Source organism: Vipera berus (genome assembly GCF_964194415.1).
Source record: "Vipera berus genome assembly, chromosome: 6".
Taxonomy (NCBI): Eukaryota; Metazoa; Chordata; class Lepidosauria; order Squamata; family Viperidae; genus Vipera; species Vipera berus.
The window spans coordinates 92,378,866-92,406,813 of NC_138208.1; the positions used below are offsets into that span (position 1 = coordinate 92,378,866).

At 59.0% G+C, this 27,948-nt stretch overlaps 4 protein-coding genes across 20 annotated transcripts in view; 3 read left to right on the top strand and 1 right to left on the bottom strand.

The window, feature by feature from the left end:
* Positions 1-158: 158 nt before the first annotated feature.
* On the top strand, positions 159-2,522 carry GCC1 (GRIP and coiled-coil domain containing 1; the record flags this gene model as incomplete). Its single annotated transcript, XM_081330694.1, has 2 exons — positions 159-794; positions 876-2,522. The coding sequence occupies 2 exons, from the start codon at positions 159-161 to the stop codon at positions 2,178-2,180; spliced, it is 1,941 nt and encodes a 646-aa protein (XP_081186820.1). The 3' UTR covers positions 2,181-2,522.
* A 4,780-nt stretch (positions 2,523-7,302) lies between these two features.
* On the top strand, positions 7,303-12,481 carry LOC308669576 (uncharacterized protein). The gene is made up of 10 exons (XM_081330343.1): positions 7,303-7,513; positions 8,722-8,862; positions 9,236-9,319; positions 9,677-9,732; positions 9,824-9,955; positions 10,044-10,086; positions 10,787-10,888; positions 11,516-11,642; positions 11,804-11,874; positions 11,964-12,481. Exons 2-10 carry the CDS (start codon positions 8,785-8,787, stop codon positions 12,117-12,119), a joined length of 849 nt encoding a protein of 282 aa, XP_081186469.1. The 5' UTR covers positions 7,303-7,513; positions 8,722-8,784; the 3' UTR covers positions 12,120-12,481.
* A 1,688-nt stretch (positions 12,482-14,169) lies between these two features.
* Positions 14,170-20,004, bottom strand: DENND6B (DENN domain containing 6B; the record flags this gene model as incomplete). 7 transcript variants are annotated; one of them, XM_081330808.1, is made up of 20 exons in its annotated part: positions 14,170-14,496; positions 14,809-14,883; positions 15,222-15,324; positions 15,692-15,801; positions 15,937-15,990; positions 16,104-16,193; positions 16,714-16,778; positions 16,977-17,042; positions 17,285-17,379; positions 17,461-17,556; positions 17,707-17,829; positions 18,140-18,195; positions 18,423-18,488; positions 18,605-18,684; positions 18,972-19,077; positions 19,233-19,313; positions 19,406-19,515; positions 19,592-19,634; positions 19,721-19,759; positions 19,839-19,992. In XM_081330808.1, 20 exons carry the CDS (start codon positions 19,980-19,982, stop codon positions 14,356-14,358), a joined length of 1,743 nt encoding a protein of 580 aa, XP_081186934.1. In that variant the 3' UTR covers positions 14,170-14,355. The 7 variants fall into 7 exon arrangements, with proteins under 7 accessions (XP_081186934.1, XP_081186933.1, XP_081186936.1 ...); XM_081330807.1 differs by having other exon boundaries at positions 14,170-14,529; positions 19,839-19,982; XM_081330810.1 differs by lacking the exon at positions 18,423-18,488 and having other exon boundaries at positions 14,170-14,529; positions 19,839-19,982.
* Positions 20,005-20,007: 3 nt separating this feature from the next.
* PPP6R2 (protein phosphatase 6 regulatory subunit 2) overlaps positions 20,008-27,948 on the top strand; it is a 49,097-nt gene continuing 41,156 nt past the window's right edge. For 5 of the 11 annotated variants that reach the window (XR_014026851.1, XM_081330799.1, XM_081330802.1 and 2 more), the window contains exons 1-2: positions 20,019-20,120; positions 20,568-20,713. The gene's annotated coding sequence lies outside the window, so the exon portion shown is untranslated. Of the gene's footprint in view, positions 20,121-20,305; positions 20,429-20,567; positions 20,714-27,948 lie in introns of those variants that run through there. The other 6 variants (XR_014026847.1, XR_014026848.1, XR_014026849.1 and 3 more) reach the window with 5 other exon arrangements.

Below are 27,948 nucleotides of genomic sequence, written 5' to 3' on the forward strand. Positions count from 1 at the left end.
CAGCCTGCCGGGCTCCTTCCTGAAAGGCCGGGACTGCGCCCCGCCGCCCCTCCCCGCCTCTTCCCACCGCCCACCGCCCCGCCCACCGCCCCGCCCCTCTCGCTCCCGGCGCCCCGCGCGCGCCACGGAGCCTCTTCCGGCCCGGCTGGCGCGCGGCGATGGAGGCGGCGGAGGCGGCGGCGGCGGCGGGGGGGGCGGGGGCGGCGGGGCGGCGGGAGCTGCTGGCGACGGTGGCGGCGCAGGAGGAGCAGCTGCGCGAGTACCGGGCGCGCCTGCGGGACCTGGTGCGCGCCCACAAGGGGCTGCTGGCGGAGCGGGCGGCGCTGGAGGCCGGCCTGGGCGCGCTGGCGGGGGCGGCGGCGGCGGAGGGGGGGGGTCCCGGGGCGGCGGCGGCGGCGGCGGCGGGGGGGGTTCCGGCGGCGGAGGCGCGGCTGGGCGCGGCGCTGGCCACGCTGGCGCGGGAGAAGGCGCGGCTGGAGGCGAGCTGGCAGGCGGAGCGGCGCGGGGCGCGGGCCGAGCGGGAGCGGCTGGAGGGCGAGGCGCGGGAGGCGCGGGCGCGGCTGGCGGCGCAGCAGCGGGACCGGGCGCAGGAGCAGGCCGACCACGCCGACATGCTGCGCGAGCTCCAGCGGCTGCTGCAGGACGAGCGGGAGCGGCGGCGCGAGGCGGAGCGGGGCCCGGAGGAGGCGGCGGCGGAGGAGGAGGCGCGCCGGGCGGAGCCCCGGGAGCTGCGGGCCGAGCTGGAGCACCTGCGGAGCCACTTCCAGGCGCAGCTGCTGCAGGAGGCCGGCAAGGTGGGCGCGGGAGGGGGCTTCCCTTCCCCTCCCCTGGCCCCCCCATGAGTGGGAGTGACCGCCTCTCCTTGCCCCCCCCAGGCCGCTCAAGCCGACGAGCACCTCCGGATGGGAGAGCAGCGCGCAGCCGCCCTGGAAGCCCAGATCTCCGAGATGTCGGGCCTGCTGGGCGCCTACGAGAAGGCCAGGCAGAAGGACCAGGCCACCGTCCAGAAGCTGAAGGACCGCGTCGCCCAGCTGGACCTCGAGAACAAGACCCTGGCCGTCGCCGCCTCTGGCCGTGCCGCCAGAGGCCTTGTCCTGGAGGATGGCCACCTGGACGCCAACGTGCTGAGAGACGAGGTGGAGAAGTTGACGGAGTTGGCGCGAGTGGCTGTCGAGCGCACCCCGTCTCTCGTGGGGGATGTCGGGGGTCTCTGCCCGGCTGAGCCCCCAAAGGAAGTGGAGTCTGGGGACGGCGAGAAGGCCACCGTGGCCTATTATCAACAGGAACTCAAGCAGCTGAAAGAGGAGTTTGAGAGGTACAAGGTGAGGGCGCAGGTGGTCCTGAAAAACAAATCGGCCAAGGATGGGACTCTGGCCAAGGAACTAGAGGAGAGTCAGGAGCAGCTGTCGGAGCTGAAGGAGAAGTACGTTTCCCTTCGGCTGTCCCACGAAGTGGAGGCCAAGCAGCACCAGGGGCAGTTGGAGGCCAAGAGGCGAGAAACGGCTCTCCTCCAGCAGCTCCACCGCCAGGAGCTGGAGCAATGCCTTTCGGAGGGCCGGGAGAAGGCCCTCCAGCTGGAGGAGGAGATGCAGAAGCAGCGCGACCGGGCCTTGGCCATCCTGGCAGAAAAGGACCAGGAACTGCAGCAGCTGAGGGTTCTGGCTGTTCCCTTCGGGCTGCAGGCCCCCAAAGCCACCACGGGGCCAGGTCTCGGTAGTGGCGGCAGCACCCAGAGCGGTGGTGGGGTGGGTGACGATGCTTTGGAGCCCCTGACCCTGCCTCTCCCTGTCCCCAATGAGCCCACCTTCCTGCTGTACACGGAGCAGCTGGCTCGGAAGGAGGTGGAGCTCCTGGCCCTGAGGAAGCAGAAGCACCAGCTGGAGATGGAGGCTCACCAGTTCCAGGAGAAGCTTCTGGAAGAAGGAGAGAAGCACCGGGAGGAAGTGTCTCTGCTCCAGGGCCACATTCAGAAGACCTTCAGGGACCAGAGCAGGGAGGGGGCCAACCTGGAGTACCTCAAGAACATTTTCTACAAGTTCCTGACTTTGACAGATTCTCTGGGACGCCAGCAAACCCTGAAAGCCATATTGACTATTTTGCATTTTAGCCCAGAGGAGAAACAGGCTGTCCTGAGCCACATGGATGGAGGCAGCAGCTGGTGGCTTTCGGGGAAAAGATGAACCCCCCCTCTGCTTGCTCTGGGTGGGGTGGGGGTTGCTGGGTTCAAACCGAGGCTGGCTCCCCATTGTGGCCTCAAAGCAAGCCAGCAGCCATTCCTGGCCATTGGGTGGGGAGGCCACAGGACCAGCCAGGGCTCCCAGTTCAAACTCCAGCCTGAGTGCTTTGCCTCCTTGGGGTTGCAGGGATTCGATTTGGGATCTTTGTTCTTTTCAAAGGGCTCCGTTCAGGAGTCTGGCCAGTGTTTGTTCCAGCATTTGTGCCAAATGTGGACTGGGGAAGCCTCTGGACTCTGGAACCTGCAGTTGAGCTTGAGGCCAGCCAATAAAGGATCGGCAGTGGAAGCGTCTCCTGTGAGTGCCTGGGCTTGAGGCAGAACCCGGCCTTTAGACGGAGGCCCCCCCCCGGCGTGTCGAGGCCCAGGGAGGCAGCAGACCTTGGAGGGGTTTGGTGGGCTTCTCCAGCTGCTCCGGGCCAGAAGGTGCCAAGATTTCCCCCCTCCTAATCTGGGCACTCCTGGCCTGCCTTCTCCCAGCCAAGGACTGGAAGGCAGGCCGAGGGCCCTGGATCCCCCCTCTCCATTTCTGTGGAACTCGAGACTCTGTGGCCTCCCATCTGGCAAGGGTGGCCATATAGGGGTGGGGGATATAGGGCAGGGGTCCTTCTTGGCTCCCTTCACAGCCCAGAAAAGACAGCAGCCTGTAACCCGTCTTCCCTCCAGGGTCATGGGCCAGTTTCAGTTTGCCTGCTGGGTCTAATAGGCACTTCAGCATCATGTGTGAAGGGACCGACAGCCTCACAGCGGTTTTTGGCATGGGAACTCAGCCGCTGTCTTAGCCTCTTGGAGATTAAGCCATTGTGTCAAAATGTGCAATTTCTTGGGGCACGGCCTGTGTAAACACAGTTATATTTTGTACAGAGGATTGCTCGTCTTGTGTGCTTGGGTGTGCAGACAGTTATCTGAAAAAGATAACTGGGTGCAGATAAGAGCAGCTGTGAGGTCAGAAGAGAGTCAGGCACTCACATTCCTGGGAATCTTGACCAAGAACTGAATAGCCATTCTGTGAGTGATGCTGTCTGTTTCTCTCTCTCTCTCTCTCTCTCTCTCTCTCTCTCTCTCTCTCTCTCTTTCTTTCTTTCTTTTCTCTTTTCTTCCCTCCCTCCCTCTCTCTCTCTCCCTCTCCCCGTCTTTGTCTCCCTCTCTCAGAAGCCCCCTCGCTGGACGCACTTTCTGGGTAAACATTTTGCCCTTCTGCTCTGCGGGGAGCTGCTCTAATCTGCCTCCTCCCTTTTGGGGCCAGCCAGGTGGCGGCTGTTCAAGGCATCAGCCAATTCTGGAGGTGCTGCACGACGCTCCTCTTGGCCAGTGCTTGCCTACCCCTGTGGCAGCAGAGAACCGGGGGTTACCATTTTGTGCTCCTTTCTTCAATGTTTGGGCTCCCGGTGCAGAAGGCCTGGCCATCCGTCCTGCCTGCCTCTCTGGGGAGGTGGGCTGGAGGGCCCAGAGCAGCTGCACCTTACTGGGTTCCTTAGAGTTCTGACATCTGGATCAGCAGGCTACAGCTGGAATAGGGCAGGCCTCTGGCTCTTTTCATGCTTTCTGCCCCAGAAACTCAGAACAGCTTTGGAATACCCCTGCCCAGCCATGCAAAGAGAATGGGCTGGGACCGAGCCTGCAGCCAGGGAGAAGGGGGGGTGGGCTGAGTTGCAAAACCAGTTATGGGCTGTGGAAGGAGAAGAGAAGCGAGGCCCACAGGGCAGCGGCCTGAAACTTCTCGGACCCCTCTATTAAGGCCAACCACATGACCCCAGGTGGAGCTAGGAGCAGAATCCCTGCTTTCCCAGGATGAAATCCCTGCACGTCGCCCTGGCCGCGCTGGTGCTTGGGCAGCCATTCCCAATGCTGCAGCCTGCCCGGGAGTGGAGCTGCTGCTGAGGCTCTGGGACAAACCCTGACAGCTCTTCTGGGAGGCCTGAGCTGAGAGTGCTTGCTTGCAGGAGGCCTTGGGCGGAGAGGCGGAGGTGGCTCCTGAGGGTGTGTGTGTGCGTGTGGAGGTTAGGCTAACTTGGCCACGACCATATTCTTAACTCCACAGGTCTCCAGCCCCCAAGCTGCAGGGCCCCTTCTGATTGGCTCAGTTCACATGAGGTATTTTCCTTGGCTGGCTAAGCCACGGTTTAATCACCGGTTTCTAGGTTTGCTCCACTCTGGCCACATATGCTGAAATGCCTAGTGGTGAATGTGCAGCCTGCTTGAATGGTCCCGTTAAAGACCTGACAGCTGGTCACGATGCACAAACCCAGCCTGTGGCTGAATTTACGAAGCAGCCCACCGAGAGGGAGGCTCCCCTTTCACCCGCTGTGCTCAGTGGCCAAATGTGGGTGCTGTTTCACTCCCCCCCCCAATTGTGTGGCTTTTTAACTGGATGGCTTAGAGCTGAAGGACAGGGTGGGCTGCAGCCTAAATCCAGACGAGTAGCTTGCCAGGCCCCTTCTCCTTCATGGGGCCAAGCCCTGCCTTGGGTGCGCAGAGGTCTGGGCAGGGAGCACGTTCAGAGGGAGCCACTGCTGGGAAGAGCGTGGCCAGGGGAGGGTGGGGAGCCAGAGGGAGCGGCAGCCCGTCATCAAATGCCCTTGGGGCAGCCTCTGGGGGGGGCTTGCGCAAAGCAGCTCAGCTGAGAGGGAGGGTCTGAGAGGACGGGGCGAGGTCAGGAGCTGAAGCTGCAGCTGCCTGCCCATGGCTGAGGAAGGCGAGTGGGGCTCAGCCCTGCCGGCTGACCAGGTATGCCTTCTGGGGGCTCAGCACATTCCTAGGGAGAGGTAGCGGCTTTGGGGAGGGCAGCGATGACACATTTTGCCCAACCTGGATGGTGCTGCGACTACCTGGCTTTCTTTTGCAAAAGAAGGAGACTCCAGAGCCAGCAGGAGCCAGTTTGGTGCTGGGCTAGGCTCCCTCCGTCTGTGTCTGGCCTTGCACAGCAATCCATGGGGACGCAGGCACTTGCAAACCAGGCTGTGCAGACGCATCTGTTGCCCAGGCCGCCAAACAGCAAGTTGGGGGTGTGGAGGTCAGCACAAAGAGTTGTTTTCACCTGAATTTCCAACTCAGACAGCCTGGCTTGACAGCGAGCTCCACTCTTTCCCAAGAAGCCTTGCCACTGTGGATGGGCTGTTCCCACAATGGCTGCCAATTCCAGCTGCCCAGCCCAGCCTGGAGAAGCTATGCCAGGTGTGATCTGCTAGGAGAAGAGGCTGTGGCAGCAAGTTGCGTGTGACCTCCCAGACCGAGAACAGCCATCAGTGTGGATCTGTGCATTTAGGAAGTCTGGGATGCAGGTTGCTGCGTGCCCCTCCCCCCCTTGGAATTGACTGGGGAGTTAGGCTGGCCCAGGCGGGGTGAGCCAGGGCACCCCTGACTAGAACTCTGGGCTCCATTTCTAAGGTGCCCTCCCCTTATTCACACAGCCTTTTCTCCGGCCAGGTTGCTGCAAGACCTGGGCACTCCCTGCAGCTTCCTCCCTTCGGCTGCCAAGGCCGGCCAGGAGCCCACCTCTGCCCTGGCACTGCATGGGGGAGGGGGGAGCGGTTCTTCCAGGCCCACCACTGGCTTTCCAAGGGAGTCAGCTGCCCTCCTGGCTGATTTGCTTGCCCAGGAATGGAGGGGGCCCGCTGGTTCAGGGAAAGGCAGGACCAGATTTCCAAAATGGCCGCTGCCTGCCGTGCCTTGCTCTCCAGCGGCTTCCATACATCCACCAAGCACGGGAGGATAAGAACCAGGCAGCCGAAAGAAAACAAGGCTGGCTTTATTGCAGGTCAGCTTAGCTTTGTCAGCAACAAATTTTTGCAAACTAACCTGAGTTTTTTTAATTTTTTTATTAAATTGGGCAACTGCCTTGCAGAGTATGGAAAACTGTAGACCATCAAAGTATTTGGTCTCGTGCTGCTTAGCCAGCCGATTGTGTGCCGGCCGTTAAGCAGGAAGCGTTGCTGACTCTGAATCCTCCCGGTCCTTCTGCCTGGCTCCCCATTTGAAAAAGGCGCCCAGTTTTGGGTGCTTCCCTCGCCTCTCTTTTCATTAATGACTCGGAGGAAAGAGCGGTGAAATGTTTTTTAGATTTGCTAATGATGCAGAATTGAGATAGTGAGCACCCAAAAATACATTACTCAAAAGGATATAAACAGGTTGGAGATACCAATGTCAGATTTAATTGAGGAAATGCACAATTCTTCAGAAACCATGCAATGGACAGGTGAATGGGCAGCGAGATGTGGCTGCAGAGAAGGCCAATGCAATCACCAATGGGACCCCATCCCGTCCTTGTGCACATCTGAATCCCTCACCAAGAGTCAGAAATGGGTTTTCAGAGCAGCCAGGATCACCGAGGCACCAGGAGCCTCGTCCTGCAGAGAGAGGGGGGCGGGGCGGGCGTGCAGCCTTGGGAAAGGCTGGCCAGGGTTGTGGGAGCAGCCAGCAGACGTTACCCGGATGATCCCGGCCTGTTCTCCGGTCTGGGCGAGGAAAGGGAGGGAGCGCGCACATTGGCCCGGTTCAGGTGAGCTTTCTCTGTGGGGTGCTTTGGTTTGGACTGGATGCCCCCTCCCTGGTCTCTCTGCTTCTTCTCTAGACTCTGGCCTTGGTGTGCATCTACCTGGTGACCCTCTCCCTCAGGTGAGCAGGGGGGCTGGCTAGGAGGGGGGTCTTGCTCGCTTCCCCCTCCAAACCACCCAGTCTGAGCCTGGCCTTCTCCTCCCTTCTGTGGGGGAAGCCTTGGTCAAATTAACCCCGGGGTAGGGCAGAAATTCTCCACTTCATCTGGCTCCCCTTTGAAGGAGTGTGGGTGCCCGTGCCTGACCCGGCCAGCGTGGGCTTCCTTGTAGCCCTGCTGGGTGCGTGTGTGTGAGAAGGAGGGCTTGGGGGGGGGTGTCTAAGGTCCAAGGCTTGGGCTGCAGGGCAGGTGTGGGGGAAGGAGGGGGAGGAGGGGGAAGGGTAGCGGGGTCTTACCTCCTCTTTTGCAGCACTTGTAAGCGGGTCGCCTCCTGGGGTTGTCTGGCTGCTGCACGAGTGCGCCTCCTTGGGTGCAGGGCTGGAGGGAGGCCCCTGTTCTCAGACAGTTGATGGTTGCTAAATGGGGAGAGGGGGTGGAGGAGGAGAGGCCCGGGGCCTCTGCTTGCTCCCAATGCAAACTTGACTGGGGGGAGGGGAGGAAGGAGGAAAGGCCTGGCCCTGGGCGGATCTGTGGTCCACCGGATCCCGCTGGGTTTCTCTTTCAGCCTGCTGGGCAGTGGTTCCATTCTGGCCGTGGCCGTCCACCGAAGACAGTGCTGCTGTGACCAGGTCTGATGGGTGACTCCCAAAGGCGGCTGCCCTGCGTTTGGCAACTTGCTTTTCTGGGTTTCCACAAAATACTGAATTATAACACAAGTTGGCTGGGTTTGTGCAACATGTTAACACGCACACCAACTTTAGTGCGTACAGGTTTGGCAGCCGATAGATCCTTAACCAGCCTGGTGAAATGCCTGCTGTGTTTGGACTGAGGTCTGAAAGTTTGGCAGAGGGTCCTTGATGCCAAAGGGCCAATCCCTGCTGTGGGCTCAGTTGAGGCCACCCCAGAAGGAAGCCCCCTGCCCCTGAGGGCTGCTGCCAAGGGCAGAATGCTCTCTGGCCCAATTTCCCTTTACTGTCTGTCTGTCCTGCTGCTTCGTTTAAACTCTAGCGATGTCTGGTAAAACACCATAAACACCCTAAAATGGAGGTCGAATAATTCCACCTGAGAGCTAATTTCTAGGGAAGGCCATCTGTAAAAAGGGCCACAGTGGCAGCTGTCCCACCGGAGATGAACCACCCCGATTCACTGCCAGGTGTGGGGCACGGGGACCGCCCATCTGCCCAGGGCCTCTTTCGGAAATGGGCCCGTATTTATTAACCATGGAGCGATTCTGCCTCTGATGACCAAGCCAGCGCCAAGCCTGGAAGGCTGAGCGTGCTGCTGCCCCAAGCTGAGCAGCCTGGCAGCCCCGATTTCTGGCTAAAAGCCTGGAACTTCCTGGCCAGCTGGCTGGTTCAGGCTGCCAGGACAGAGGTGGAGGCCCCTTGAAAAAATGGGGAGACACCTTTGCTTGAGAAAGGTCTAAGGACTCCTGCCCTGGGCAGAGGGTGGACTCAAAGACCTCCAAGGTCCCTTCCAGCCCTAAGATTCTAGGGCCCTACCCAAGGCAGCCCCCCTGCAGATCCTTGCCTCATCCAAGTGTGGCTGCGTTCAGCTGACAATCCCCTCCCGCCCTTGCTGATGAATCCGGGTTCTGCAGGGACTAGATTGGACCCCTGGCCCCACAGACGAGCGCCCCGTGCCAGGACTTGCAAGGCTGCCTTCGCCCAGGCGCTGCCCGGCTGTGGGAAAAGGCCGGAGCAGGTGCAGAAGCCCTGCTTTAGGTGCCAAGAAGGACGGCCTCTGGACAGGACCCATGCTGCGAGGGGCACAGAAGGGAGGGTGGCTCTGCCTGCTGGGGGCTGGAGGGCACTTCTGACCCCTTGCTTGTCCACAGCTCCGGCCTCTCGTCCTCCTCTCCCTTGCAGACTTCCTGGGCGCTGCGGTGCTGATCCCCACCATGGCCATCCACCTTCTTCCCACCCAGCGCTTTGGGGCGGCCCACAGCTTCTGCCCATATGGGCGGATGTTTGGCATGGTAACTCTGCCCCTCCTCAGGTGGCACTGGAGGGGTAGCAGGTCTACGCGTGCGTGTCGGGTGTTGATTCCTTGCTAGCCCAGCCCAGTCGGTGTTGTGGGGGTTGGGTGGCTGGTGGGTCAGTCCTCCAGCTGGGCAACCGCTTCACACTAGGAGGAGATGCCCTTGCTTCCCCACACTAGGGCTGGATGGGGGGAGGGGTTGGGGTTGGAAAGGGCTGCTTCCTTCTCTCCTTTGGCCCCACCTAAGAGCCAGAATGGAAGGGGATGAACTGGAGGCTGTCCTGGAGCCAAGGAAAGAGAGGGTTTGGGAGGGGGGGAGCGCCACCTCCATTGCAGCAGCCCCTGTGCGTCCCCTCCCTTCTGCCCCTCAGATGTTCTACGCCATCTCTCTGCTGATGGTGCTGGTGTACGCCGGCGAAGTGAACCGGGTGGTTGGAGGCTGGAGAGCGACTCAGGTACGGCCCCCGGGGGGGGGTCCTCTGGGGTGTGGCTTCCTTTGCCCTGCTGCTGCTGCTGCTGGGGCCGTGTGGGAGTCTCACCCGTCCAAGTGTGTGGCTGGGCGGAGGAGGCTGGAGGGTGGGTCTGAGAGCCGTGCTCTCTCCCCTTCGTGCCACCTGGGCTCTCTGCACTTCCAGGGCTGAAGTCCCCGTTGAGTGAGTCGGTGTCCCTCTGTCCGCCCGTCCCTGTGCGGTGCTGCCTAAGCCCCGTGGGGGGGTGGGGGGGGTGGGATTGTGACTTGCATTCCAGTCCACGTGGGAGCTGGGCTGCCTTTTCCTCAGGCCAGCTCTCCAATCCTCTCTCCCCCCTCCCAGGAGAACGGTTCCTGCTGCCCCAAATTCCAGCGGGCTCTGCCCTACGCCCTGGCTTGGTAGGTAGAGCAGAAGGGAGCCTGCAGAGGGCCGGAGGAGGGTCTCTGGCCCTCCAGGGCCCCTCCCCAGAGACTTCCCTTTGCCTCCCAGGTCCCTCCCTTGCCTCGTGGTTCTGGCTCTGCTGGTCCTCCGAGGCGGGCCCCTCGGCAGCGTGGCCCTCCTCCAGCCTTTGCCCCCGGCAGGCCACGGCTCCTCAGGGGCCTCCAACCTCTCCTGCTCCAGGTGGGTGGCCTGGTCCCCTCCTCCGCTGGGTGGGCGAGTCCTCTTGGCCTTGGGCTGGGGCCTTTCACCTCCTTCCTTCCCCATGCAGCTGCCTGATTCTCGTCCACGTCTCCCAGAACTCCTGCTCTAAGGTAGGGCAGCCTTGGGTCAGCTCTGTCCTCCACTCTCCCTTTCGGCCGGGGGCATCGATGGCCCACCCACCCTCTCTCTAGCGAACGGGGGTCTCCCTTGCCCCAGGCGGTTGGGTCACTGCTTGGCTGCTGTTGTGAGCTGGAAATGCCTCCTCGGACTGCAAACTCAAGTGGGGGCAGGGACTGACCGCAGGGGAATGAGTAGCTGGCCAGCCGTCTTCCGCCATCCCTCCTGGAGTAGGAGAGGACCGAGGTCCCCCTAGGGGGGGTCCAGGGCTCTCCCTCCAGGAGGCTCTGAGGAAACGGCCATCGTGCTCAAATGGCGGCCAGTGCCTTTAAAAGGAGGCTGGGTTTACGCCATTCTTTTTCTAATTGCTTTAGGAAATAGTTAATTGCTTTTTAGCCACTGTAAACCTCTGCATCGCTAAATTTGACAGCCCTGGGTAAATTTCCTTCAATCCTAAGCAAGAGATGGTTCAATACAATTTTGAGCAGTTAAAAGGGCTTAGTTAAATTTGCTGTGTTGACATCTGCGACGCCAGGAGCGAAAGGCCGAGGAGGGTCTCTTGATGGAGGAGAGATTGGTTGCCGTCTTTCAGGAAAGGGTGAGGAGCGACTAGCCAGCGTGTGCTTGTGACGAAGGGGAAAGTCATTTCTCCATCTATGCTTTTCTCCGCCCAATTCTGATCCTGCCACCCAGGCCCGCAGGCGGCCAGGCCCCCCTCTCGCCCCCCAGCACCCGGGCACGGAGAGCAGCATCACCTTCCTGGTGTTTGTGGCCTTGGTTGTGTCCGCTTGCGTGGTAAGTGAGGCGTGTGGCCCTCCTGTTCCATGGACTTTGGTCTCCGGCGGGTGGGAGAAACAAGAAGGCCCCGGCAGATAGTTTGGGGAGGGGGCTGGCTTACCAATCTGCCCAGGCCCATTGAAGGCAGTGCTTTGCTTTTGCTGAAGCGACAGGGACAGGCTGGAAGGGGCCGGTTCCAGCGCTGGACCCCGGGGGGGGGGGAGGGCTGGACTGAAGCACTTGGCTAAGGCAGGCTCTCTCTGAAGGGGCTGCTGAGGGGCCAGGCCGGCTCACCCACCACCCTCTTTGCCTAAGCCCAAAGCAGGCCAGAGGCAGAAGAGCCGCCAGTGCCCTCCCCACCTGCCCTTTGCCCCTCTGGCTTTATTTCATGGCCCCCAAAGCCATCTCTCTCTCCGGTGAGTTTGTTTTAGGGTGCAGCTTTACAATCAGTGTCATTGAGGCAGGGGGCTTTATGGGGGAGGTTGGACCCCTCCCCATTGGTTACCAGAGTGGGCGTAGAGCCTCTGGCTCCCCAAAGACCCCATGGAGGTAGCCCTCTGTCTCCCCTAGGATCTGCTCTGCTAGCCCCCCCCCCGGTCGAGGTTTGGACGTGGTCTTTCTGATGTCGCTGCCCTCCCCGGGCAGGTTCTCTACTGCAGGGTGAAAAGGTGGCAATGCCAGGACCGCCACAGGCTGCGGAGCGAGGCTCTTGCCGGCAGAAGCCAGGTCACCCGCAGCTTCCAGCTGGCCCTCGTGCTCTGCTGGATGCCAGGTCAGTGCCCTGTGCCCGTTTTCCAGCTGGCCACCTCAGCCCGGCCTGCCCGCTGCCTGCGCAGAGGAAGAGCCCCACCCATTGTGCAAAGAGGGGAGGGGCAGGACAGGGGCCGGCTGCCTCGGAAGCCGGCAGTGACCGGACGGCCTTCTTGCCCGCAGCTTGCCTCCTGGTGGTGCTGTCCTTCACCGGCCTGCAGCTCTCCACCCTTTTCCCTCTCTTGGTGGCCACGGTGAGTGGAGCAGCGGGAGAGGAACCTCCTCCTCCTCCTCGGGTGGTCGCTCGGAGGGGAATCATGGCCGACTTCTCTGCCCTGCCCAGGCTCTGACCGCCCCCCTCCAGGGCTTCTTGAACAGCCTGGTCTACGGCTGGTTGCGGGGGAACTTCCGCCAGGAGGTTGCGGGTGAGCGGCTCCGGCTGCATTGCTCGCCAGACCTGAAGGCCTTCTACGACGACTCCTTGGCTGCGTCTGGCTAGCCCCAGAAGCCTTTCAGATCCAGCTGTGCACGAGAGGCAGCCAAGCACCCCTTGAATGAAACATAACAGAATAACTGGGTTGGAAGGGACCTCGGAGGTCTTCTAGTCCAGCCCCCTGCGCAAGCAGGGGACCCTATATCGTTTCAGACAAATGGTTGTCCTTTAACGTTCTGCTAAATAAAATGTGCAAGGGGGCTACACCCCACCGCCTCTCTACAATGGGGGAAGGCAGGCCCCAAAGTCTCAGGACCAGCTTGGCTCCAGGCAAGCTCCCTTTGAAGTGGGGGAGGGGGAGAAGGAATCCCGCCCTCTGGACGGTCAGTGCAGAAGCAAACGCTAAGCAAACACTGCCCGTTTGGGCCCTGAACCTGCCTTCAGTCCTGCCCAGCAGTCCCCAGAGGCCAGGGGGATTTGATTTGATTTATATGCCACCCTTCTCCCTGAGGACTCAGGGCGGCTCACAACCATAAAATTAAAAAACATAAAGTAAATTTTTTTAAAAAGAATTAAACAATAGATGCAATAATTACGAGACAATTTAACCCAGTAAAAAACCTAATTAAAAACCGTAGTCAGTCCAGGCCCGCTTGTTGGAACAACCAGGTCTTCAGGTCACGGCGGAAGGACTGAAGGTCAGGGGCCATCCGCAGCTCCGGAGGCAGTTCATTCCAGAGGGTCTGCGCGCCCACAGAGAAGGCTCTCCCCCTGGGGGTAGCCAGCTGGCCGACGGCACCCTGAGGAGGCCGACTCTGTGGGAACGAACCGGGCGATGGGAGGTTGACAATGGCAGCAGGTGGTCTCGCAAGTACCCCGGGCCTAAGCCATGCAGGGCTTTAAAGGTTATTACCAGCACCTTGAATCCCACTCGGAGGGTAACCCGAAGCCAATGCAGCTTGTGCAGGAGAGGTGTAACATGGGAGTACTGCGATACTCCCATAAGCACCCACGCAGCCACGTTTTGCACCAGTTGAAGCCTCCGGGTGCTCTTCAAGGGCAGCCCCATGTAAAGAGCATTGCAGTAATCCAGGCGAGAAGTGACGAGGGCGTGGGTAACCGTGCATAGGGCATCTCGGTCCAAAAAGTGGCGCAACTGGCGCACTAGGCGAACCTGTGCGAAAGCCCCCCTGGTCACGGCCGCTAGATGATCTTCCAAATTAAGCCGTGAATCCAGGAGGACACCCAAGTTGCGAGCCCTTTCTGAGGGGGGCAATACCTCCCCCCCCATCAAAAGAGATGGAACATGTTGGACAATACGAGATGCCGGGATCCACAGCCACTCGGTCTTGGAGGGGTTCAGCCTGAGCCTGTTCCTTGCAGGGCTGCTGAAAGGCCAGAAGCCCTCCTTGTCCCACAACCTCAACCCCGCTGTGGGCAGAGCCCAACCCTCCCCCCACCTTGAAATGAAATGAACCTTTATTGTCAAAGTACAACTATGTGTACATTGGGATTAGCTGAGCCTCCCTTTGTGCTCCCACCCCCCAACACACAGTGACAAGCCCTCCATCTTACTACACCATGTGAACCAACTACACCACACACCTTGAGAGTGATCCTGCTGCCTCCGAGACACCTAAGGGCGAGGAGGTGGGGCAGCAACACCACAGCCCCCCTGCCCAGCCCTTCCAAGCCCCTGCTCCCTCCACTCGCCTCTTGGGGGCCAGAACCGCCCAAGTCTTTCTGGTCAATGCTGGGGCCGTTTCTGCCCCTGGGGGCTCAGACAAGCGATGGGAACACGGGGTGGGGACCCTCCACAGGCTTCCGGCCGAGTAGCCCCTGGGGTCTTCCAGTTGGCCAGGCAGAGACCTGGGCTGGACACGGGGGGGAGGGGGGGAGGAAAATCCCTTCCTATCAGACAAGCATCCACTTTGGGCTCCTATTCGGTGAGGTTTTCAGCTTAAGGGTGGTGAACTAAGGCTTGTCCAGGGAGCTCTACAGAGATGGCCTCCGCTGCCCTTCTCTGAACAGACAGATTCTGGAGTGAAGCTTGACTTGTGGTGGGATAAAAAGGGTAACAAAGCTCCAAAAGAAGCTCAGCCGAGGGACCTTCTGTTAATTCAGCTTTTATTAGGTTCCCTCGCGAACACACAACCACTCTGCCTCCGTCAGCTGTGCCATTCTGCTTCCACTCAAGCATGGCACCTTCTCCATTCACCTCCCAGGACCGCTCCCGTGGCAGAAAGGGAGCTCAGAGGGAAAGCCCCCTCCCCCTGAACTGCCACCCCCTGAGCTGCCCCCTTCAGCTGCCCGCGGCCGTTTCCTGGTGACACAGAATGGCTTGGAGGTCCTTGGGCAGTGACCGGACCACAACGGTGATGTGCTGACACACTCGCTGGAGTGTTTCCTCTCTGGCCGGGAGGCCTCGGCTCCTGGCTTGGACCTGCACAGGGGAACCAACCAGAGAGCAAGCCCCCTCCTCCGAGTCAGCCACCCTGGCAGGAGCCCTCTGAATGGCTGCTCGGAGCCAGAGGTTGACCGGAAATGCTTCCCAATACTCTTGCCCCCTCCAACCCTCCCCCCCCCACGCCAGGGGAATCCCCGTGCAACAGCTGTATTTGCCCATCGCAGGCGGAATGGCTCAGCTGCTACAGGCTGCCTTGCACCCCCCATCTGTCTCTCCGGCACAGTCACCACAGAGGGGAAGGGGTGGGGGGGGGAAGAGCTGGGGGAGGCTGAGGGAAAGCCCGCTTACCAGCTTCTCGCGGAGTTTCAGCACCAGGTCCACCGCCTCTGCCTCGGACTTGTCCACCATCCAGGCCCCGACATTCTAAGGGAAGAGCAGCAGAGGGGAGCCCCTTCGTGCTCTCGGTCTGCCCAGGGGCGCCCGAGCAGCAGCACCCGGCCTGGACCCCGAGCCCGCTGGGCAAGAAGGGAAATGCCAGCAAAGACTGGGGCGTTTTCCCCCCCCCTCTCTCTCACACACACAGACACACACACACAGACACACACACACAGACACACACACACACACACACACGGTGCTCTAAATCCTTGCCCTACAGTGAGGGGACAGGCGGCTTGTCAGTCTATGGCTCCGCAGAAGAGGCTGGGGGGGGGGAACTCATCATTTCAAAGGTCTCCCCCCCAGGCAGTCTTCCCACTCACCGCTTCAGCGATGGCCTCCAGGTGCAGAGCCTCCAGCTTGTGCCTCATCTCTCGGTGCCTCTGACGGAACCAGCCATCAAAGTTGGGCGACTTGAAGAATCGCCTGGGGGGGGGGGGAGAGAGATGAGGGAGTCCAAGGAGCCTCACGTTGGATGTGCTTGGCCGAATTTTAGTGGCAGGACCCCACTTAGGCCAGTTTGAAACAGTGCCGTGCAACCTGCTAAGCTCGGTGACTTCGTTGTTCAGAGTCTGGTTCTTCCCTCGCACAAGGCCAGCCCATTTGCTTCAAAGATAGAAATCTCGCAAACGGAGCATCTGTGTCCCTATCCCAGGCAGAGGTCGGCTTAGGCCCCGGGGAGCAAGACGGGGGTCTCCCGCCTTTTGGGGGAATACCCCGAATGGAGTGGGGGGGGGCGGTTGCTCTGTGCCCCTGGAGGGGGAAGGGCTCAGCAACTCTGGCAGGCGGGTACCTGTAAAGGCCCAGCCAGTCGCCCTTGAGCACACAGGTGAGCTGCGGCCCGGCGTGTTCCAAGCTCTTCAGGAAGTCTTCCTGACGGAAAGGGCGGATCCGAGGGGGAGTCTGGAGGGGGGGCAAGAGAGAGGGAGAAGTGGTCCTGTTGGGCAGCCAGAGGGCAAGGCCCACCCTGGGATGGGCCAGGGGCTTCTGCGGCTGCCTTGGGGGCAGAGCGGGAAGGGCAGCCAGGCAAAGCCTTACCTTCCACGGGGTGATGGTCCTCTGCAGAGGCATCAGGCTGGCCACGTAGTGCTCCTAGGGAGGAGGCGGCAGGTGGGAGTCGGGCGGGGGGGGCCTTCTCACAGGGGTTGGTGGGGGAGCTGTTCCTCCTCAGTGCCTTGGCTCCCCTCACAGCCACAGCCACTTACCAGGGGGATTATGAAGCTCTGGGTGAGCTCCAAAAGCTGTCGTCTCAGCAGGGCGCTCTGGGCCTCAGACGGGCGCTTCTTCTGGATGCCCTGTGGAACATGGCAGAGGTCAGCCTAGATCCACTGGCCCTGCCCTGCCCAACAGCCACCACCACCACCCCCCTGCAAAGGGGATGCCCAGGATGGCTTCTCTTGCTCACCAGGGAACACCGGGGAGGAACCAACCAGCCCGCCCCTGCCCGGGAAGGAAGGGAATGGCCGCAGGACAGGGAGGCCAGGTCGGCCGAGGCTGCCTCCTTCAAGCCAGGGCGGGAAAGGCTCTGCTGAAAACCCCCGAAGGCCATCAGCCTAACAGGACGCCTTTGTTCCTGCTGAGCTGCTCCAGAAGGGGCCTCAGGAGCCTAGGCAGCTTTGGCCCTGAGGGGAACAAAGCCTAGAGGAAGGAGGAGCAGGTGCAGCCCCCCCCCCATTGCATCTGGCAGGGCAGGGCAGGGCAGCCTGCCCACGCCCCTTCTTCTTCTGTTGCCACTCTGCAAAGGGAGGAGGCCCTGGGGAGAGCCAGCCTGGCTTCTGCCCTGCGGCCCGTTTCAGAGTTTTGGCTCTGGCTCACCTTTAGGAGCCTCTTGATCAGAGTCTTGTCCTTGTGCAAAAACGTTCTGTACGAGGTGTAAAGTCCTGGGACGGGGCCAGAACAGCCAAAGAGAAAAGAGGCAAGGAGGGTGGGTGTGGGAGGGAGGGGAGGGCGGTGGGCCCACCCACCAAGCCAGTTGCAGAAGAGGCTCCGCTCGGCTGAGGCTCCCGCCTGGGGGGGGGGTTCACCCAGAAGGAGCAGCAGGAGCAACTGGGGGAAAAGAGGGCCGGCAGGAGCCTCACCTGGCTTGGTGTCTAAGGTTTTCAGCTTGGCGAGTTTCTTCAGTTTGACCTGCTTGGGCAAGTCCCCTGCGTGGAAGTATAAAAAGACGGCAGTGCCAGGCTGGGCTGCCAGTGCCAGACCCCTGCCCGGGCTCCAGGCCCAACCTGGCGGTGTGAAGACCGGCTGCCTCCGGGAGAAGCAAGGAGCCCCCCTCCTCCCGCCTCTGATCTCAGGCTCGGCTGCTTCTCATCCCGGCACTAGGGGCAAACCCTCTCGTCAGCCCCCCTCCTCCCCACTGCCGCACAAAGAGGGCCCAGGCCTGCGTTACCGGCCATCCAGGGCTCCCCGAGGCGAAGGATGTGGGGCCAGTGTTGCAGCATCTTGATAAAGAAGGGGTTCGTGACGCCCAGGAGCACGCTGGGGCTGAGGGGAGCAAGCAGAGGGGTGAGGAAGGGGCTTCTTCTACGGAGCCCCTACAGGCACCCTGGGCAGAAGGACACTCACGGGCCCTGCGTCCGCGTCGTGTACTCTTTGAACTCGCTGTCGTGAATAGTGAAGTATGGGCGGAAGTCGCAGCAGTACTTCAAGGGCGCAAGGCAGCTGGGGGGGGGGTGGGTTGAAGAAAACAGTTCCTGTTTGAGAGCAGCCAGAGCTGGGCTGGGCTGTGGGGAGGCAGGGCTGCCCGGAGAGAACCCCTTGCCAGGGCCCCCCTAACAGCCCCTTGCAGGTGACCGTGTGCGAGTCTGGTACCTGGCTAGGGCAAGGACCACCTCGGAGGACATGGTGGGGGAAGGGGCCACAACCACCAGGGGCTCCCCGAGCAGGACCAGCTCCCACAGCAGTTGAACGTGGACCAGCACCGACTGGAAGCACCTGTTCCCCGAGCAGAAAAGGGAAGCGGGCCACAGCTGGGCATCGAGTGCAGACACGCCAAAGGCTGCCCTCCAGCCCTGAACCACGCAGCCCCCAGCCCCGCTTGGCTGCCACGACGCGACTCACGCCTTTGGGCAGGTTCTGGGAAGCTCACAAGCGTTCAGCCCTCGGAGAGTAGTGTGGGCCCACTCTGGCGTGCTCACAGGCTCCTCTCGAAACCTCCACGTTTCTGTGGCTGAAGCTGGCCTGAGGGCTCGGCCAGTCACCCTGGACCGGAGCTGTTTTTGCAAGAAGCAGGTGGAGCACTCACCTGAAGAGGTCCAATTCAGCCACACTGGGGAGGATGAGGGGAGCTGGCAGGAGGTTCTGAGCGAGACAGACAAGGGGGAAAAGGCAAGGCTTTGTGCCTGGAGGAACACGAAACTCCCCCATCACACACACTTGGAAGGAGCAGCAGCCAAGGTCTCTGGCAGAAACGGCTTAACGCTCCGCCTGAGAAGAGCCTGATCCGGCCTCTTCGTCTGGCCTGTACGGAGAGGAGCGTCCAGGGGCAGGTGAGCTCCGGAGAGGATACAGAGGCAGCTTTCTCTCACCTCCTGAATCAGCGGCTTGGCAGGAGGGCAGGAGCCAGGCTTGTCCCCCCGGGAAGGTATCCTCACCTGTGCAACCAAAAGCAGAGCACCAAGTGGGCCTCCTTCCCTGGAGAGCGCTGCCCTCCTGGCAGAATAAGGCCATGCTAGGCAGCACCTGGCAGGAAGCCCCCCCCCGTCCATACCTGAATAACGACCCCCATCACCGGGAGGTTCAGCATTTGGCCGGGCACGGGGGGCGGCCACTGATCAATCTCGCTGCACACTGAAAGAAGCGCAGAGTGACCGGCTGAGGAGGGGATCCGCTGGTGCTGCAGCTCTCCCCTCACTTGTCCTAAGGGAGCGTGGCCCAGTAAGGTCCAGGACCCCCGAAACAAAGATGGATCTGGCCTCCCCTGGAGACCCCCCCACATTTCCCTCCAAGAGCTCCCCACCGTGCACAGCCAGCCAGACGGGTGAGGCTCCTACACACCCCTCCGGCCCCAGTTCAGCAGGACCCAGAGGGCCAAAGCGAGGGACAAAACGCCGCCACCCCCCCCGCCCCCGCCTCACCCGCCTCCAGACAGGGGTCCAGCTTCTCAAAGTACTCCGGGGCGATCAGGCGGAGCAGCGCGTGGAAGAGGTTCACGTAGGGGAGGCGAGTCACCAGGACCAGGGACTGGAGCGGGAAGGCAGAGCCCCTGAACGACCTCCCCTCCCGGACCACCCCCCCCCGCAGACCCTCCTTCCGAGGGGAGGGGCTCCCCCAGGGCCCCCTTGGCTGGGGCAGCCACCCGGCCAGTCTCCCCCCCCCACCCCGCCGGCCAAGCTCACCTTCTGGAAGTAGCCCCTCTGCGCGGAGCGGTCCCGGACTTGCCGGAAGAAGACGAAGCCGAAGAGGTGCGCGGGCTCCGGCTGGGGAGAAGCAGGGCAGCCCCCTCACCTCCAGCCCGCCCGCCGGGAGGCGCGGGCGGACCCCCCTCCGGGCCCGGCGACCCCCGACCCACCTGCAGGCCCGGCGGCGCTTCCCGGCTGCCTCCCCGCTCGCCCTCCGCCGCCCCTCTCCGGCCCGCCGACCGGCGGAAGCGGAAGCTGAACTGGGTGTCCCCGAGGCTGCCTGGGGGGCGCAAAGCGGGGGGGATCAGCGGGGGGGGTCGCTCCAGCCCCGCCCCCCGCCCCCCGCCCCCACTGACCGGAGTAGGAGTCCGGGAAGGCCAGGTAGCAGACGCTCGTCCTCTGCGGGGGGGGGGGAGAAGGGCTGCCGTGAGAAGGGGGGCGCGGGGAGCCCCCCCCGGCCCCCCCGCCCCGCCCCCTCCCCCTACCTCCTTCTCGGTCAGGCTGCCCTCCGGCGGGTAGATGCGCTGCGGGGAGAGCGGAGCAGGGCGGCCGTCAGCCCACCGGACGGACGGACGGGCCCCCTCCCCCCTGGCCCCCGCCCACCTCCAGGGCCTGCCCGAGCTCCAGGTCGAAGGTCACCGCGCAGACGCACTCCAGCCAGGCCGACAGCCGCCCCCGGGGAAGCGGCGCCGGCGGGGAGCAGCCGCGGCCGTCCGGGGCCGCCATCGCCGCCGGCCGGGCACGCATGCGCACAGCGGTCTCGGAGCCCGCCGGCCGGCCGCTCGCGCCTGCGCCCTCCCGCCCCGCCGCCGCCCCCCCTTCAGGCCGCCATTTTGCTTCCGGAGCGGCGGCGGAGAGCGAGCGGGCGGGCGAGCCAGGCGGCCGGTCAGTCAGTCAGTCAGTCGGAGGGAGGCTCTGCCCGGCCCTCCCCCTCGGCCTCCCTGCGCGGGGCGCGTCTCCTGGCCCTGGGAGGGCGGGCCGGGGGGCGAGAGGGGCGCCGCTGTCCCTGCCCGTGGGGGGAGCCGCGCCCCCTTCTCCCTCCCCCCCCCGGTGTCTTTGCCCCCCCTCGGCCTTGGTGCGCGGCTGCTGGGGGGGGCTGTCCGAGGGGTGGGGGGGGCAGGGCCGTTCCTCCCTCCCTCCCTCCGTGTGCGAGACGTTTCCTGGGCTTCTTCAGCCCTTCCTGCAGGAGGCAGGCAAGTGCCCCCCCCAGCCCCTTTCTTTTTCTCTTAAATCCCCCCCCCCAGTCCTGCTCTCTCTGGCAACTGACTTTGTCCAGGGACCTCTTTTTTTGCGCTGCTTGGAATTCACCGACTGGTTCCTTCCGTTTCTCAGGGACAGATGAAAGCTGCCGCTCCGAGTTCAATGCCAGCCTTCTCCGAATTCGGGCCCTCTGCGGAAGCCGGATACCGAATGTCTGTCTCTCTGCCTGCCTGACTGACTCAAAGTTCTGATTTTTGAAGCCAGGTTTTCCACCAAAGGTAAAAAGGCTCATCTGGACGTCTCCGTGAAGCGGTTGGGCGATCGATTTACGGGATACCCGGGAACCACAGCGACGCAGATAGGAGAGGAGAGAAGTACGAGGGGTGTGCCTCGCAGATCTCTGTTTCTGAAAGCCAGCGGTCAGGTGGCCGAGGACCCCCTGGAATACTCAGTCAGGGGAAGATGGTCAGCCGCCTCTCGTTGTCACGGAGGTTCCTAGCGGACTCCGAATTTCAGGAAGCGGAGGGCTTCGCTGCTCAGTTCTCTGAGAAGCAGCGCCGGGGGGGGGGGGAGCTGAACGTGCTCCTGTTCCACTTCCAAGGTTGGAGGCGTATCTTTCGGTAATCGTGGAAATAAGACGCTGGAGTGTTTTTAGGTGAAATACTGGAACGGTGGCTTTTTAAATGCCGGGCTGGGTGAGCAAGACCGCCATAAAGGAGTGCTGTTGCCTGCTTTGTTAGAACTTCCAATAGGTTTGTTTGTGGCTTGCAGAGGCGGCTTTGAAACAGAAAAATCAAAGGGTCTCAAGCTTTACTGGGATTTCTTTTCGGCCTAAATGAGAAACTGATTTTGTCTCTAGAGCAGGGGTGTCAAACTGCTGGCCCGTGGGCCGGTTGCGTCATACGGAGGCCACGCCCACCCCGGCTCCGGCAATGCAGAACAAGGTGCTGTATGTTGTGACACGTCACGTGACACAGCGAGTTTAATACCCGTGCCGTAGAGGGAGAAAGGTACATCGGTAACGTGAAAAAGGGTATAATAAGACAAGGAAGGGAAAAAAAGCATAAGGCATACATTTAGGGTTAATGATCCAGGTGTAATTTAAAGCAGGGGTCTCCAACCCCTGGGCCGTGGAATAGTACCGGTCCGTGGCATGCCAGCAACCGGTCCGCACAAACAAGCAAAGTGGAATGCAGGCAGCGCACAAAACCATGCACACTCCGGTCCGTGGAAAAACCTCTTTCCCTGGAACCGGTCCCTGGTGCCCAAAATGTTGGGGACTTCTGAGTTAAAGAAACAGAAAATGCTTTAAACATCTATATCCCATAGCTCTATCGTAAATTTTTAGGAAATATCTCTGGATATGCCTGAAAAAGGCAAGATATGTTTGCTTGGACAATACCACGAACTAAACATTACTTCAGGATTGTTTGTTTTTTTATTAATTTTTTACTCGGTGCCTAGTTAAAGAAGCGCCCTCTGATCTTCTTTCCAGCAGTTGCAAACCATAATGCTGTTTCCACCCTCCCAAATAACCCAACAGTTCCCTTCTTCTCCAAATAGCCCTTGACCTGGGACCTTTTGTTGTTTGAAGATACAGCGGTGCTAAAAAAAAAGGGGGGGGACCTGCAGACCCAGCCTCTGAAAGAGGTGTTGCAGCCCGACCCATTTGCAGTGACTGCTGAAGCCCCCAGTGGCGCCATTTGCAGCCTTCCCAGGTTGCAAGTCATGGTCACGTGATGCATCTTTTTCTTCCCCCCTTAGTAATTTTATTAAGAATTATATTAATAACGGATAAAGCTAAATACACACACATATATATATATATATACACACGGACACAGATGAAAAGCTGTGAAAAAGAGATGGAAAATGAACCACCTCCTTCATCCCCAGCAAGCGTATTCAACGTTAACAACGTTAACAACGTATTGCTCTTTCTTAAATTACAACCACGTTACACGCTTTTTTCTAACTCTCATGTCCAAATCTTCAGCTCTTGATACTAATCAAAGATCCAATAAAAATTAACTTAAATATATTGCCAGAAATTAAAACAGAGTTACACGGAAGAGCGAGGCTGTAAAAATGTGAACCGAACGCTTTGCCGCCTGATGCCCAATCTTTGGCTGCCAGAGTTTCAGAGCCAAAGACCCGTACAATTATTTTTGCCCTAGAACAGTTACACTAAAAGTCAGATAAAGTTGATGGTGTAACCTAGTTAAAGCCGCAGAGGCGCTGCTTTTCAAGCATTTCCTCCACGCGCGAGGTAGCCAAAGGCAAGCCCTGTTTGGCAGGAGGGGCCTGGATGGAGGACCCCCTCTCTCCCTCCCTCTGGGCAGGAGGCCTTGCTCCCATCAGCCCAGTGGCGCTCTCCTCCACCCCCACCCCGCCCGGAAGGGCTGAGCACCTGGGCCTGTCAGATTCCACCTTCCTTATTGATTCCGACCCACCAGGTCTCCCCAGGTGTCTCAGGAGAGAAATAGGTTAGCTTATTGCAGGGGTGTCAAACTCAATTTCATTGAGGGCCGCATCAGCATTGCGGTTGCCCTCAAGGGGCCGGGTGGGTATGGCCTACTGGGTGGGCGTGGCCAGCTCTACATCATTCGCATCAAGGGTGCCTCTGGGGGCCTGGGCAGGAGTGGGACAGATCTGAGGGTCTGTCAGGAGGAGGGTCTCTGGGCCAGGACCAAGGCAGTGGAGGCCGTTCCCTCACTGTTTCCAGGATGGTTTTGTGGGCCACATGAAACCACTTCGCGGGCCTCATCCGGCCCCCAGGCCTTGTGTTTGACATGTCTGGCTTATTGGTTTCGCTGTGGGAGTTGTATCACCCACCTGTGTTGGAAGGAACGGTTTCCCCTCCAGTTTCTTGGCCACATTTGAAACCACTCTTAGCTCAGGTTAGAGGGACGAAGTGGCCGCTCCGTGGCCTCTTGTCCGTCCGTAGGGCTTCCTGGAGACCCTCCACTTGGAGAATCTTGGGAGAAAGAGTGCTGATGGCGGTCAGTTGCGGGCCTTCACCCTGGCTGGTCGAGCAAGGCCGCTCCAGGAATGTCTCAGTTCCTGGAGGCTCTGAGAGACGGATGGGGTGGAGGCAACTCAGGCTCCACCCTAGCAACACTGAGGGGGGTGGCTGAATGCTTCCCCCCTCCCCCCCCTGGCCTTTGACCTCGAACAGGGTGGTGCTACCCCAGCTGGATCTGACATGCACTCTGGGCGTCCTTCTGGGTTCCTCCGCAGGGTAGCTGCGTCTTGGGTGCCAGCTGTGCCCTTCCTTATGATCGCTCCAGCCTTGTTCACCACCTGGGCGGATTCTTGCCATGTGCGGTGCAGCCTTTGAGGACCAGCCGGAAGCTACAGCTGGCCTAGAACGTAGCCTCAGGAGCAGCGATTCAGCTTTGCTGTGCCCCTGTGCCACACAGACACGTTCTGTGAACTGCACTGGGCACCGGTTGGCTTCTGGCTGCAATTCAAGGAGCCGGCTCTTACCTTGCCTCACCTGGGATGGAGCCTAGTAGGGGCCATCTGTGACTTCTGCATGTCCTGTAAGATCTGATAGCTAGCCCAGTCTGGATCTTGTCACTTACAGAACACCACCCGGCAGTACCCAGGAAGGGGCCCTTCTCTGCCGTTGGGCCTTCCAGGCGCTTTCTGGCCCTGAAAAGAGCATGACGGTCATGGCTGTTCCCCAAGCCTTGGGTTAGCGTGGTTGTGTGACTCTGTTGCCTTGCTTTTGTCTCTTGCTAGTGGTGTTCTTTTTCAAGGGATGTTATCTACTGGGTTTTATTGTTGACTTTCTAGTTTTTCTGCATGCTAAGCCACCCAGAGTCATTTGAATTTGGAGAGCCTAGAAATTTGATTAATAAATAAATGTTGCTACATTACAAAACAAGACTTCCGTTATTACCGGTAATCAATTTAATCTTACAGTTTTCAGATTAAAAAAAGAATCTTAGAGGTAATAAAGATTTTTTTTAGTATGCCTTATATTTATAATTTATCAGTATGCGTATTTTAAGTTTTATTTCCAGAGTGGCTTGGCAAGTGGGTGGCTGTATAGAATGAATGAGTAAGCGAATCAGTCAAGAAGAATATTTGTAGCTCAGGGTTGAAATGAGGGGTCCCTGGTGCTTTCTGAGCTGGCTTGTTTTCTTGCAGACGTTTCATTTATGCAAACTAGGTAACATCATCAGGGTTAGTGACTAACTGATGATGTTACTGAGTTTGGGTAATGAAACGTCTGCAAGAAAACAAGCCAGCTCAGAGAGGACCAGTGACCCCTCATGCATGCAGGCGTGAATGAGTGAAATTCAGCAACCTGCCTCCAGAGGTTGTGAATGCTGCAACCCTGGAAGGTTTTAAGAAGGGACTGGACACCCATTTGTCTGAAATGGTAGAGGGTTTCCTGCCTGAGCAGGGGGTTGGACTAGAAGACCTCCAAGGTCCCTTCAAACTGTGTTGTTGTTGTTATTACTATTTGCAAGTCACGAATGATTTGGAAGACATCAAAATTCAGAATGTGCTCTGACTGGGTGTAGTTTTAAAGGGATGAGTCCTGGAAACAACAGATAATTTAAATGTTAAATGTCTCCCCCACCCTCACTTTTAAACTGGGAAGCCATGGCTGAGAGCTGCCTAACTGGCCGGGAGCTGGCCGTGGAGAGAGGCAGGGATCTTGGCAGGCTGGAGGATGCTACCTGCAGGGCAGCTATAACTCGAGCACGAAAGGATGAATAAGTCCAAAATGGGATGCTTCCTTTGCTGCTGATTCATATGTTTTCTTTGCCAGTAGAGAGTCTGTTTTTAAGCCACCAGACAAGAGAATAACTTATTTTACAGCCGTTCTCGTGCCAAATTAAGACACGGGTTTGTTAATCCTAGTTTGCAGACTATGCTGCAGTTGCCTGCATTTATACCCATAACTCCCGACCTTCGCTCCTTCTGACGCGATCTAAAAACATATCTATTTAAGCAATCCGGTCTGGTCTGAGGGGTTTAATTTTAATTGTGGTTTTAATTTATCTTCTACATTTGGGCAGTAGGGCTTAATTTATTTTCAGTTTTCTGTATTTGTGCATTTTGACATTTATGTCACTGTTCACCGCCCTGAGTCCTTAGGGAGAAGGGCGGTATACAAATCAAATAAATAAATAAATAAATAAATAACGTTAGCCGTAAACTTTATTTACAAACCATTCCCCATTTTGTTTCATTCTCTGCAGACTTGGGTACATCTGTTCTCCATTATTTAATAGAACATTAAGAGTGTGCCTGATTCTGTAAAATGACTGTGGAACTGTGGGTGGGGGGAGCAGCAGGAGACATTGGAAGGGTGACCTAAGCACCTACAAAACAGCAAGTTCTTTCAGAGTCCTCCTGAGGCAGATTTATCGGTGCTCCAGCACTGCCTTTATCTCTTGGATTGTGAAGGGTCCGGCTCCCTTGATGCGCTGGGGAGGTCACCGTCTCCCTGACAGAGGAGAAATGGGTGGATGCTCTGTAAATCACCTTCTTCCCCAACTCTGAGAAGCCCATTAAGCATCCAGGTCAACTAACTGGAAATTGAAATAAATTCACCCCGAGAGATGGCCGCCTTGCCTCGGCTTTGCACATCTGATGGGAGGGACTTTGACGCTTTTGAGGAATTCCCTCTCTTTTGTCAAATGTTTGATTGGAAAATTGCATCCTTGTGACTCAAATCCATTATTCCTTGTCCTGTACTTTAGAACAGGGGTCCCCAACTTATGGTCCGTGGCCCAGGCTGTGGGCTTTTGGCCAGTGGGCTGCAGAAACGGCTGTTTGATGCGTCCATGTGCATTTCCCACTCAATCTAGCGTCCGCAGCCCTGAATGCTAGCACAGGGCGGATGTCCACAACCCGTTTGCGCCTGCACTGCTAGCCCGGGCGGTTTGCGTGGCCCGTTTGCACATGCACACGGCACCATTACATGGCGCGTGAGTGAACGGGGCTGCTGGTGCTGTGCCAGTGCGTGTGGTGTCTCGCGCGGCCACATGGGCGTGCAGACGCCAATTTTGAAGCTGCTCTCCTTCCCTCCGGTCCTGGAGCTCGGGAAGGTTGGAGACCCCTGCTTTAGAAGAAGAGAAAATAGAGCTTGGCCTGTTTTATGGCCTTCCAGGTACTTCAAGAGAGCTAATCTAACTCCACGTTAGCCTTTGTGTAGGGTTTGGTTCCCCTAGTTATTACTCTTGCTTTTCTCTCAAAAGCAGACTTATGGATAGAAAGGTTTCCCCTCTCCAGTCGCCCGTCTGGCTCTGGAGGGCAGAGTTCGTCTCCGTTTCTTGGCTGAGGGAGCCACGTTGTCCGAAGACATTTCCGTGGTCCTGTGGCTGGCACGGATGTACGCCAAGGCACGCGGTCCGCTGCTTTATTTATCTCCTGTCTTAATTATTTTTACAAGTAACTTCAAAGCGGCACGCCTATCCAGTATATCTTCCTCCTATTTTCCCTAAAACAACAACCCTGTGAGGTGGGCTGAGGGATTATGACTGGCCCGAGGCCACCCGGCCGTCTTTCCTGTCTGAAGCAGCCTCCAGCTTTCTAGCCTGCTGCCTTAACCTGTTCCTCTATTAGATCGTACCTATCGCGATTAAAAAGTTGCTATAAATACAGCAATAAAAAATCATGGCACACTTAGATCAAGAAAGAAAAGCAGGAAAAGAATTTAAATTCTGACCCTACGTGCTAGCGAATAAAGCGACGGCGTCACCTCAAGCTCAGAAGCCTTCCTGGGGTGGTTCCACGTTTAATGATGTAAGCACGTCCACAGCAGGGAAAGTGACTGAATTTGGAATTCGGTAGTCCAGTGTATTCATCGCAAAACAGAGTGAATCGGGTCCAGGTCGATCCGATTCATTCGTGGCCTTCCAAAGCGGAGGGCCCACCACCCTCCGCCACCTTCCCTCCGAGACCCGGTTAAAGCCGGCCGCACGGTTGGATCCAGAGACGGCTCCTCTTGAGGAGGGGGCTGCCCTGACCCCAGCCTCGGGCTGCCCAAGCGGCAGGGTCAAAGTCTGGACGGGAAAGAACGGTTTGGTTCAATCCCAGGACCAAAGACTGGGGCTCCACTGGTTTGCATCCTCCAGGCCCGGAAATGTTCCCCTTCAGGGCCGCTTGGGGGGGTATTCTGTCGAAAGAGTAGCGTAGCTCACCGTAGCGGGAAAACTTATGTTTTGCACCCGCTTCTCCTTTTCCTAGACTGGGGTGGGGTGTCCGGACTGTCACTCCCACCCTACTGGTCTTGTGGGTGCTCTCTGTGGGGCTGCTCTGAGGACCGCTTGGAAACCGAAGCGTCCCCCCCATCCGTTGGCGTTGCTCCCACCCTGGCCATTTCTGAGAAGTCTCTGAAAAATCCAGCTTCTTTCCCTCCCCCCTCCCCCCAGCAGGGTTAGGATTATCGGTTAGCCTTTTAGTTGAAAGCTTTCTTCTGAGAGATGCATTACCCCCCCTGCCCCTTTTATTTTAGCTTTTACTGTTTTCTTTTTTATTATTATTA

Bases quoted from the DNA above. Each gene is read 5' to 3' on its own strand.
- LOC308669576 (XM_081330343.1), top strand. From the start codon at position 8,785: ATGGCCATCCACCTTCTTCCCACCCAGCGCTTTGGGGCGGCCCACAGC. The intron at 9,320-9,676 runs GTACGGCCCCCG...CCCCCCTCCCAG, and splicing joins GAGGCTGGAGAGCGACTCAG to GAGAACGGTTCCTGCTGCCC. The intron at 10,087-10,786 runs GTAGGGCAGCCT...CCTGCCACCCAG, and splicing joins CCCAGAACTCCTGCTCTAAG to GCCCGCAGGCGGCCAGGCCC.